Here is a 12,417-nt window from a genome sequence, read left to right as displayed (position 1 = left end):
GTTTTTTTGTTTCATGTTATGTAACTTGTTAGGTCTATACACATTGGAGGGGTTGCTATGACTTCTTGCAGAATTGACTGCTGATTTTTCCAATTTATACAGGCAGAAATCTGAGGAATATATGTGGGAATGGATATTAAGGTTGTAGGGTAAAGATGGAAGGAATATAAAGTTACATCAGATCAAGTTTACTGATGTGGGTCCACTAAGCAGAGATTCTGGACCCAGTGTTGGAGCTCAGGGGATTAGAAATGGTTCTAATGGTTTAATTTCTCCTTTTCTCTTTTCTTTTCTTTTTTTAAGATTTTATTTATTTATTTATTTGTCAGAGAGAGAGAGAGAGAACACAAGCAGGCTGAGCGGCAGGCAGAGGCAGAGAGAGAAGCAGGCTCCCTGCTGAGCAAGAAGCTCGATGCGGGACTCGATCCCCAGACCCTGGGATCATGACCTAAGCCAAAGGCAGCAGCTTAACCAACTGAGCCACCCAGGCGTCCCTTCTTTACCTTTCATTTCCTCTCCTCTCCTCTCCTCTCCTCTCCTCTCCTCTCCTTTCCTTTCCTTTCCTTTCCTTTCCTTTCCTTTCCTTTCCTTTCCTTTCCTTTCCTTTCCTTTCTTGTTAGCTAATATGGACCAAAATGCAGTTTTCACTAAATGAAGTTGAAGTCAGAACTGCTTTGGGACACTAGAGAAAGGTATCCCAAGGCTTAGGGACATTGGAATGTTAGGGTGGATTTATCATGACAACTTTCTCACCCACTGCAGAAGGATAATACACCTTTTACCACAATCGTGAGAAATACATTTGTGAGGGGGTATCCCAACATCCTTGAAGAACTCTGTGGTCACTCTTCTCTATGGGTCAGACATTACAGTGGGAACTGCTGCCAGTAAACTGAAATCCTTGAAAATTGGATCCTGAATGGCAGGAGATAAGTGGTAACACTTAGTTACCAAAGGAAAGGAGGGCTTGGTTACTATAGCAGACAAAGCAGAAATCAGAACAGTCTGACTCACAGAAACCCATGACATTGGCTAGTTGATCATCACATCCCTAGAAGAGAAATAGGTAGGGGCTGTATTGGTTTTCTAGGGCTGCCACAACAAAATATCACAAAGTGTGTGGCTTAAACAACAGAAATTTACTTTCTCATAATTCTGGAGGCTGGAAGCCCATGATCAAGGTGTGAGCAGAGTTGGTTTCCTCTGAGGCCTCTCTTCTTTAGCTTTATGTCATAATTGAGTCTGCAGGTACTTTTCCCTTCAACAAAATATCACACCAGTCCATTACCGGTCCATAATATTGATGATATTGTGCTAACTGAACCCAGTGAACAAGAAGTAGACTTATTGGTAAGGTATTTGCATGCCAGAGGGTGAGAAATAAATCTGACAAAATTTTTTAGGGGCTTTCCACATCAGTCAAATTTCTAAGGGTCCTGTGGTATGGGGTATGTCAAGATATACCTACCAAGGTAAAGGATAAATTGTTTCATCTTGCCCCTCTTAGAAGCAAACAAAAGTTACAATGCCTAGTAGACTTCTTCGTTCTTTGAAGGCAACATGTTCCTCATCTGGATGTGTTACTTGGCTCATTAACTGAGTGAACTGAAAAGGTGCTCCTTTGAGTAGTACCCAGAACAACAGAGGATTCTACAACAGGTCCAGGAGGTCATTCGGAATGCCTTGTCATTTGGGCCATGTGTTCCAGCAGATTCACTGATGCTTGAAGTGTCTCGTAGATAGAGATGCTGTTTGGAGACTTTGCCAGGCTTCTGTAGGTATAGAGGAAAATAATCTCTTTTTGTGATTTAATTTTAGAACCAGAACCTGAAGAACCTGAAGACTTTCTAGAAGGTGAAAAACTTGAACAAGAGACAGAGGAAGAGGTTAAGAAGGAAGAGGAAGAAGAAATAGAAATACGTACAGAACAGTCAACAATACCAGCCAATTTGGAACGACTTTGGTCCTTTTCCTGTGACTTAACCAAAGGTCTTAATGTGAGCAGCCTTGCCTGGAATAAAACAAATCCTGTAGGTTATTGAACATCTTAACATTTCTATCTTTAGCATTTAAAGATAACTGTCAAGTACTAATGAAGTTTTCTTTTTCTCAGATTTTAGGCAAGGGATTTTAATTGATATAAACCAGAGTTTTAACATCCCTTTACAAGTTCATGCTTCAAAAATGGAAAATGAAAATAGTTCTAAAATTTCCCCTTAAAATGAAGACATCATATTTTTATTTTAGGAAATGTATTTGGGACACCATATTCTCTGAATCCATATCAGACATGGAAAAGTAAACCAGAAGATCATATATAATCAATTTATTTTTAGATATATCAAACTCGTGTACCCAAATTTGTATTTTTCTTAGAGTGTCATATTCAGAAGTATATACTTATTCTAGTGACTCTGAAAATGTGCAAAATAATTTTGAGATTCCTAAAATTAACTATTACTACCCAAAATAGCAAATATTTAAAGAGCACTTACTATGTACCAGGTGCCATTGCCAGCACTTAAATTAACACAACAACTCTGAGTTAGGTACTATTATCCCCAATATGATGATGAGGAAACTGAAGTACAAAAAGGATAAATAACTTGGCTGAAGAAGTTACACATCTATTAAATTCCCAAAGTTATACAACTAGTAAGTGAAACAGCTAGACTCCAAACCCAAACACCTGGCCCCGGGGTTCTTGCTCTTAATTGCACTGCTGCCAGAAATCATCTTGAGGCAAATTATAGGAACCACCAAGTTAGGAATAGTAGGTTTGCTTTTAAAAAAGAGAAGATTATAGGGGTGACTGGATGGCACAGTCGGTTGAGTGTCTGACTCTCGAATTTGGCTCAAGTCATGATCTCAGGGTTGTGAGATTGAGCCCCATGCCAGGCTCCATGCTGGGCATGGATCTTGCTTAAAGAGTCTCTCTCTGTCCCTCTCCTCCTTCTCTTTAGTTTAAAAAGAGAGAGAGAGAGAGATTATAGAGTAATGAGACTTATTTTTTCCTGGGGTTTATAAACTGCTTTTGAAGACATGATTCTCAATTAGAGATTCCAAAAACCTTTTGTGTAATGACAATATCTTTGGAATAGATATTTAGTGTATTTGTAAGTGGTCAAAACAAATTTGTTTGTTTAAACTGCATTGTACTATGTTTAAGAATTAGCCTTATTGGGGCGCCTGGGTAGCTCAGTGGGTTGAGCCGCTGCCTTCAGCTCAGGTCATGATCTCGGGGTCCTGGGATCGAGCCCCGCATCGGGCTCCTTGCTCGGCGGGGAGCCTGCTTCTCTCTCTGCCTCTGCCTGCTTGTGATCTCTGTCTCTCTCTCTCTGTCAAATAAATAAATAAAAAAAAAAACAACCTTAAAAAAAAAAAAAGAATTAGCCTTATTATTTTACTGCCACACCTTATAAGGTGCTATGTGCAAATATGCTAGTTGTTATGGTTATTAAAAAACAGAAGTTTTGTAATCATTTTTATAGAAACATATGTAACATTATTTAAATTATGCACATTATTTTTTAATAACATAAAATGCTTTAAGTATGTATTGGTCTTTATAAAACTACATTTAGAAACATCTTATTAGATAAGTGAGATTTAATAATCAATACTAACTGTATAATAAAGACAGATAAATCATTTTTAGAAACTGAATATACTAGCATTTTAAATGTTAATGTATTGCCATTGAGATTAAAGTTAAATAATTTTTAATGAAGCTTCAAATATGACAAACATCTATCTTCACCAGTAATAATGTATCATATTTATTAATTCATTCTACAAATACTTACTGAACATTCACTCTGTGCCAGGACCTCTGATAAGGCACTAGAGTTGCAGTAGTAATTTAGTCACACAGAGACCCTGCCTGCATAATGGTCTCTATGTGCTTTAATAAAGAGAATAAATAGTGGTGTGGGAATACGTAAGAGAGGCTCATGAATGTTTCTCTGAGGAAGTGGTGCCTATGCTGAGTCTAGAAAAGATTAATAAAAGCTTGTCTGTGTCAGGGTAAAAGGAATAGTGACGAACAGTGGTTTAAGACAGAGGAAATTATAGAGAGATGATGTTGGCTTGAAAATAGGGTTGTGGCAAAATATATAATAATATATTTTTGATAAAGATATTCTGATTATGAAGATGAGGCTGGGTTTGGTCAGTTATTAAATTTTTGTCTACAAGTATTTCTTGAAATGACCTGCTTTATTAATCAGTTTGGGATGCCATAACAAAATGCCTTAGGCTGGCTGGGTTAAAAAAAAAACAACAACCCAGAAATTTATATTCTTGTAGTTCTGGAGGCCAGGAAGTTTAGGATTAAGGTGCTGGCTGATTTGGTTACTGGTGAAGGCTCTCTTCCTGGCTTGTAGATGACCACCTTCTTGCTGTGCTCTCACGTGGTGGAGAGAGCAAGCTCCGGTGTCTCTTCCTCTTTATAAGGCCCTCAATCCTATTGGATTAAGATTATGACCCTTATGAACTCATTTAACCCTGGTTACCTCCTAAAAGCCCTATCCTCAAATACAATGATAGTGGGGATTAAGACCGCAACACATGAATTTTAAGACAAGAGACACAATTCAGTTCATGGCACCCTGTCTTTATATTTGAAATAGTTAGGTCATTCTCAAAAACCCATAAAACATAATGTAGTAATACAATCTTGGAAGAGTATCTCAATATGTAAAAGATCTTTTTAGCAATTGGTTCTTTTTAGATATTCATTAGTCTGAAAATATGATTATTATTATTTTGCTTTAGAAGATGGAGATGTAAAATAAAAATAGTAGATGTGTTTTTTCAATAGAAATTTCTTAATGCTATTTTTAATGCAGTTCATTAATATGCATCTTTACACATTTTTCAATATTTTTATGCCATCCTCTCTTATTTTAAACGTATTTTGCTGGTTTTCAGGACCTTTTGGCTGTTGGCTATGGGCACTTTGGATTTAAAGAGCAAAAAAGAGGATTGGCTTGCTGCTGGTCAATAAAGAATCCTATGGTAACCAAATAGGAATAAACCCATATTTAGTTAATTAAATGTCGACATAATTCTCATAAAATACATAGTTGTATGTGATAATTAAAGCCAAAAAAGTGACCAAGAAAGACTTTATTTTCTTTGGTTTTAATCTGTAAGAATTAAAATTTGTTTTTGCTGATATAGGATAAATTCATTTAATAAATATTTATTGAACATTTACTGGTGCTGTTAGATCTGATGATCCAGAATCGAGCCATTATTTTTTATCAAAATGAAGAATAAATTTGTAAGTGAAAATCCTTTGAAAATTAATTTTCATTTAATACTGGGTTGTTTCTTAATGTATGAATAAATCATCACCTTATAAGATAGATTTCTACTATCCTGAATACATGAGATAGATGAATATGACCATGTTATTAGCATGAATTTTTCAAGAATAATAAGAATCAATCATATTTTTGTCAAACAATTGTAACCAATATGTTACTTTGCAGGTTTATTTTAATTTTAATTAATAACTGAAATGTAAAGTAGAAAACTTAGAAAAGGATCAGAGGGCAAAAAAAATAATTAGAGCTTTTACAAATATCCCCATTCTATTAGGAAGCTGGGTTTATGTAAAGTAAAAGAAAGGAAGGAAGAAGCAATTTTAAACATGGAAGAATTGATGTAAGATCCATCATCAGTAGGTTGTCTTCTTTTCCACATAGATTGTTAGAAGCAGGAAAGAATTTAGATTAGGCATTAAAAAAAACAATAAAACTCTTCATAGAGTTGTAGAAAAGAAATCCACTGTTTAGAAATGTCTAGATAATCCAAGCATCTTAAACAGATATTGGAAGATAGGAACATTGCTAGATAATTTGTTTGGAGCCCGTACTTGTCTCTTAAAGAAGGTGATCTATGATGATCATACAAATCCTGTGGAAAGATTACCAAAATAGGATAATTATTGGAGAAGGCCATGCTGTATTTCTTAAAAATTACTGAGTTCTGAGGATTCACCAACATAAAGGAAATAACTAATTGATGTTTTGTTCTCATCTAACGGGAAGTCAGGAGGAGAGGAGTAACTGAATGTAGACTATCTCTTCTTATGTTTCCCCTGCCACCACACAGTCTACCATTTAGCCACCATTATGTTCTATCTTTTATGGCCTGCAAAACCAAATTTAAAATGTAATATAATTTTTTTATCCAGTGGCCAGAACGCATTTATCAGAGTCCATATGGAGTTACTGCTGTGGATTTCTCAATTGGAGCACCTAATCTCCTAGCAGTTGGCTATCACAATGGCAACATTGCCATTTATAATGTGCAGAGCAACAGTAATGTTCCAGTTCTGGATAGTAGGTGAGAATCCAAGAATTAGGTAAACATATAATATTAGGTAACATATAATATGTGCTTTTTAAAGGGAGAAGTAAAAATCTGATGTTTTTTAGTTTTGAGTGAATGTTTCTGTTGTTGAGAGTGATACCACTGTTTTTCAAACATTTAATAATTCCTCATTTACTCTATCCTAAAATCTGCATGCTCTCTGCCCACTTTGCCAACTTCCTCAACAGTTTATGCTTATTCTTTCAAAATAATTTTTAAAAATTTCCCCAGCTTGGGGCACCTGGGTGGCTCAGTGGGTTAAAGCCTCTGCCTTCGGCTCAGGTCATGATCCCAGGGTCGTGGAATCGAGCCCCACATCGGGCTCTCTGCTCAGCAGGGAGCCTGCTTCCTCCTCTCTCTCTGCCAGCCTCTCTGCCTACTTGTGATCTCTGTCTGTCAAATAAATGAATAAAATCTTTAAAAAAAAAATTCCCCAGCTTTATTTATTTATTTATTTATTGTACAATTGACAAATAAAAATAATATACATTTAAGTTTTTTTAAAAGGGGCTTAATGTAAATATTTAATATATGTATATATTGTGGAATGTTTACTACAATCAAATTGATTGATATACCCATCTCCTCACATAGTTACCTTTTTTGTATTGGGGGGGACACTTAAGATCTGCTCTCTCAGCAGATTTCAAGTATATAGTACATATTAACTATGGTCATCATACTGCATATTAGATCTCTCAAACTTATTCATCTTGTAACTGAAAGTTTGTACCCTTTATTGCTTTGGTGTCACCCCTCCATGTAACCTTCCCATTCCATTCTTTTGTGCATTTATATTAGTTATCATAGTACTTACTACACTGTATATGTATGTGTATGTATATATATCACATACATCTTCCTGAAGAGTTGTAAGTAACTTGAAGGATTAAGTCTTACCTTTATATCCTCAGCCTGTCACATAATATCAGGCATGTAATAGGATTATAGTAAGTGTTCGATTAAGAATAAATGAATGAATGACTGATATTGAGAAAATAAAAAGTTTAAAGTGGAAGATAGTGAATATATTAGGTTTTTATAATAGATCAGATACCAGTGGGCAAAAATGAAGTAGTATATTTATATTAGTGTTTGGATAATTAGCTAGACCTGAAAATAGGCATAAAGCAGGGTCCTTAAGCTTAATGTTGAAAATACTTGCATAGCTTTGTAAGCACAAACCTTTGTCTAGTTTCTGGGAAGAGGGTCTATAACTTTTACCATATGATCAAAGCTATATGACTTCATTTTATTTTATTTTTTAAAAGACGTTATTTATTTATTTGAGAGAGAGAGAGAGAGCACAAGAAAGGGAGGGTCGTAGGGAGAAGCAGACTCCCTGCTGAGCAGAGAGCCTGATGCGGGGCTCCATCCCATGCCTCCAGGATCATGACCTGAGCCAAAGGCAGTCACTTAACCAACTGAGCCACCCAGGCACCCAAAACTATATGATTTTAAAGGGATTCATAACTATTGCTTTGGAAGGTTTGCATAAAAAACTCCAAGGAGTCAGTACTATGAACAGAGCAGCCCATTATTCTATAAGAAAGCAGTAATCTGAGAAGTGATTTCAATTCTTCAGAAAAATGTTAAATCTTGACCATAGAGAGAATCAAGCCAGTGGGCAAACCTGAAACATAGAAAGAAAGGTGAGGTAATTGTTTATTTAAGTAATATTTAAATAATTTATTCATTTATGCTACTAAAAAAAATCCTTACAAAGGTGGAGATACTTATACTCAATGTGTCCAAAATAAACTTAAATAACTTATTCAGGAAAAAGTAAATGAAGAAAGTAAGAAAAATATATTCTGAAAAGAAAGAAAAGATTTTCTTTTGTATTTCTGTTATGGCAGTTAATATAATTAGAAGCAGTAAAATTTTCCTTTTGTAAGAAATGTGAAAAACAAAAAATACTATGTGACAAAATGATTATTTTCCCTGTTTTTTGAAATACTTAGAGTGAAAGTCCAATTTTGAACAATAAAGTTATCATTCTATAAGTAGGTCACAATGCTCCAGGGAGCTGTCCTTATGACTTAGACTCATGTCCTTTCAAAAATTATGACAATGATTCTATATTTAGTGCTTTCCCCCATTTTAGTGAATCACCTCAAAAACATTTGGGACCTGTATGGCAACTACAGTGGATAGAACAAGATCGAGGCACAACAGGTGACGACAAAAGAGAAATACTCGTTTCTATATCAGCAGATGGAAGAATCTCCAAATGGGTGATACGGAAAGGACTAGACTGTCATGGTAAAAAGAATGTATACATACATATATATCTATCAATCAAATTATCTTTCTTGTTATGCGCTGCCTTAAATTTCCTAGTGAGCCTCGTGTAAGAGGTGCCCAGTTTGAGTTTGGCTACATAAGAAAGAAACTGGGCTTAGTCATTGCTTTTTCTGAGCATCTTGTTCTGGTATTTGCTAATTTCAACCTAACCACATGCAAGAGATGGCAGAAATCATACTATTCTTTGTAGAAGGGACACACATTATATATACAATACTTTTTCATGTGGTAAATAATACATATTTTTTTTCTTTAAATAAAGATTTGATGCGTTTGAGGCGAACTACTACTAGCAACAGCAAAAGGGGAGGGGAAAAGGAAAAAAAAGGTGAAGCTCTGATATCTCGACAGGCTCCCGGAATGTGTTTTGCTTTTCATCCTAAGGTAAATTATTTCAGTCCATTATTTACTATTGCATATACAATTTCCAGTGATTGAAATGTACTAAGATATAAAGCAAGACAAAGTTTCAGCATGTTAATAAATGTTATACCTTGTAAGTAAAAATAAAGCAAATGTAGACATAGCTGCCAAACTAAGGTAGAATGGCACATTCCAGTTGGCTTTATCATGTCTTTATCTGCTTTCTAGAGGAAATGTCTGTATTTCTGAGGAACTGCGGAAGGATTCCCTTTACAAGTTCATGTTTAACGTGGATGCCCCTCCTTGCTCCTCTTGGGTGTTCTGCTACTTTATGGTATTGATAGAAACCAAAACTACTGCACAATCCTCTATTCCAATGCGAGTGGTAACTCATGATTCTGAGGATCAGGAAGACCAGTTAAGTTCATGCTTACAAGCCCAGAATCAAATCAAAGTGCAGTTAATGAAGTTCTACTTTTTCTCATTCTTTTTATCTGGAAGTTCTTTGGAATCAGAAAATTCAGTAACTATGACAGACATCTAAGGAAACATATCCTATATGCTTTCTGTTCTATGTATTATGATCATCTTTTTTGGTGACACCATCATCCACCTAATTATGCAAACCAAACCTTGAGCTCCTACGCTTTTCTACCCTATCATCCCAATGATATTTGTCTTATTGTCCTACTCCTTTCAGTCCAAGACTACTCATTGCTAATGTAGTTCAAGCCTTTATTATGTTTCACTTCTACCACTGTAATTGTATTCTTAGCTGCTTTCCTTCTCAAATTCTTGTAATCACATTTCACCTTGACTCTGGAACAGTGGTTCTCAGTGTTGGCGGGGAGGGGCATGCTTCACCACCAGGGTACATTTCACAGCGTCTTGAGATATTTTTGGTTGTTTCAGCCCTAAGAGGTAGGACATGGGAAGGAAGGCTATTGGCATCTAGTGGGCAGAGGCCAGGGATCCTGCTAAATATCCTACAATGTGCAAGGAAACTCTGTCTTCCTCTGCACAGAAGAAGGAGAAAGAAAAAGGAAAGAGAAGGGGAAGGAGAAGAGGAAGGTGAAGAGGAAGGGGAAGAAGAAAGGAAGGAGAGGGGAAGAAGAAAGAGGAGAAGGATAATGATAATAATAATTTTATTATATTTATTATTATTATTATTAGCTGACCCAAAATATCAATGGTGCTGGATTGAGAAATGTCCTTGAAGTGTCTTTGGCATAAAGACCTTGAGATAATCATGTAGTTTGTAAGTAAAGAGCTTTGCTTCTTCCTTTCTCATCTGATTACCTTTTATTTCTTTTTCTTTCCTGATTATGCGAACTTGAACTTCCAGCACAATGATGAATAGAGGTGGTGAAAACAAATATCCCTCTCTTGTTTCTGATCTTAGGGAGAAAGCATTCAGTCCTTTTACTATTAAGTATGATGTAGTATGAGGCAAGCATTCTGTAGATGCAATCAGTCACATTGAGGAGAACCCATTACATTACCATTTGTTGAGACTTTTATCAGGGATAGATGTTAGGTTTCTGTCAAACACTTTTTCTACATCTATGGAGATGATTCTATAGTTTTTCTTTCTAAGTTTGTTAATATGATGAATTACATTAATTTTTTAAATTTTTGTTGCTGAACTAAATCCCATTTGATCATGATTTATTCTTTTAATCTACTGTTGGATTTGGTATACTAAAATTTTGTTTAAGATTTTTCTTCTTTGTTTGTAAGGGATATCTATCCATAATTTTATTTTCTTTGTTTAGTTTTGGTATTAGGATAATCCTACAGAATGAATTGAAAAGTATTCCCTTTTTACTTTTTTGAAAGAATTTACATACAATTAGCATTATTTCTTCATTACATGTTTGATGGAATTAATAAACCATCTAGGGCTGGAGTTTTTTTGGGGGGGAAGATTTTTAACTTTTAACTAGAAATTCAAAATTTTAATAGATATTGGGTTATCATTTTATTATTATCAGTTCCTTCTTGAGTGAACTTTGGTAATTTGTGTCTGTCAAGGAATTTATTTCATCTAAGTTATTAAATTTAGTGGCATAGTAATATTTCCTTAGTATCCCTTAATAGTTATAGAATATGTAGTGATATCACCTCTTTAATTCCTTCTATTAGTAATTTATATCTTCTCTTTTCTTTTTTCTTTAGTCTGGCTAGAAATTTATCAATGTTATTGATCTCAAAGAACCAGCTTTTGATTTCTCTGTATTTCACTACTGTTTTTCTGTTTTCTATATAATTGATTTCCAATTTGATCTTTTCTTTCTTCTGCTTTGGTTTTATTTGCTCTTCTTTTCCTAGCTTTTTAAAGTAGAAGCTGGGATCATTGATTTGTGACTTTTCTTCTTTTATGAATAGAGGGATTTGTGTTATAATTTTTCTCTAAGTACTGCTTTGGCAGCATCCCACAAACTTTGATATATTGTATGTTCATTTTCATTCTATTCAGAATACTTTCTAATTTCTCCTTTGATTTCTTTTTTGATGGGTGGATTATTGAAAAGCATACTATTTAGTGTTTAAATATTTGGTGCTTTTCCAAGGATCTTTCTGTTATTGATTTCTAATTCAATTCCATCATGATTAGAGGTGAACTCTTTATACTGAATCCTTTTGAACTTACTGAGATTTGTTTTAAAGCCCAGAATGTGAAACTTACATGTAAATTTCGCTGTACACTTAAGAAAAATATATATTCTGCTGCAGTTGGGTGGAGTGTTCTATGAATGACAATCAGGTTAAATTGGTTGAAAGCATTGTTCAAGTTGACTATCATTTTCTGCCCATTTCTTCCATCAATTATTAAGAGAAAGGTATTGAAGTCTCTGGCTATAATTGTGGATTTATCTAGTTTTTCCTTGTAATTCTATCAGTTTTTGCTTAGTGTAGCTTGAAGCTTTGTTCTAGATATATATGTAAGATTCTTATGTTCTCTTGATTAATCAAATCTCTTGTCATTATAAAGTGGCTTGTTTATAACTGGTAATATTATTTACTCTGAAATCAGCTTAGTCTGATGTTAATGTAGCCACCCAGCTTTCTTTTAACTAGTGTTAGCATAGTATATCTTTTTAAAATTTTTTAATTTAAATTCCAGCTAACGTATAGTGTAATATTAGTTTCAGGTATAGAATTTAGTGAATCAACACTTACATACAACACCTGGTGCTCTTCACAACTAGTGCCCTCCTTAGTACCCATGATCTATTTAATCCATCCCCCTACCCATCTCCTCTCTGGTAACCATCAGTTTATTCTCTGTAGTGAAGAGTCTGTTTCTTGGTTTTCCTCTCATTCCCTGCCAACTCCCCCTCATCCCACCATGTTTGTTTG

General features: G+C 34.9%; 1 protein-coding gene across 3 annotated transcripts in view; it reads left to right on the top strand.

The window, feature by feature from the left end:
• DNAI4 (dynein axonemal intermediate chain 4) overlaps positions 1-12,417 on the top strand; it is an 80,933-nt gene that overhangs the window by 56,386 nt on the left and 12,130 nt on the right. For 2 of the 3 annotated variants that reach the window (XM_044238426.1, XM_044238424.1), the window contains 5 exons: positions 1,819-2,030; positions 4,933-5,019; positions 6,206-6,357; positions 8,492-8,649; positions 8,954-9,075. In XM_044238426.1, coding sequence (XP_044094361.1) covers positions 1,819-2,030; positions 4,933-5,019; positions 6,206-6,357; positions 8,492-8,649; positions 8,954-9,075 — 731 coding nt within the window. The remainder of the gene's footprint in view (positions 1-1,818; positions 2,031-4,932; positions 5,020-6,205; positions 6,358-8,491; positions 8,650-8,953; positions 9,076-12,417) is intronic. The other variant, XM_044238425.1, reaches the window with a different exon arrangement.

The sequence above is a fragment of the Neovison vison genome, chromosome 2, assembly GCF_020171115.1.
Source record: "Neovison vison isolate M4711 chromosome 2, ASM_NN_V1, whole genome shotgun sequence".
NCBI lineage: Eukaryota > Metazoa > Chordata > Mammalia > Carnivora > Mustelidae > Neogale > Neogale vison.
Note: the sequence above shows the minus strand (reverse complement) of the source record. Positions and strands in the feature narration are given on the sequence as shown.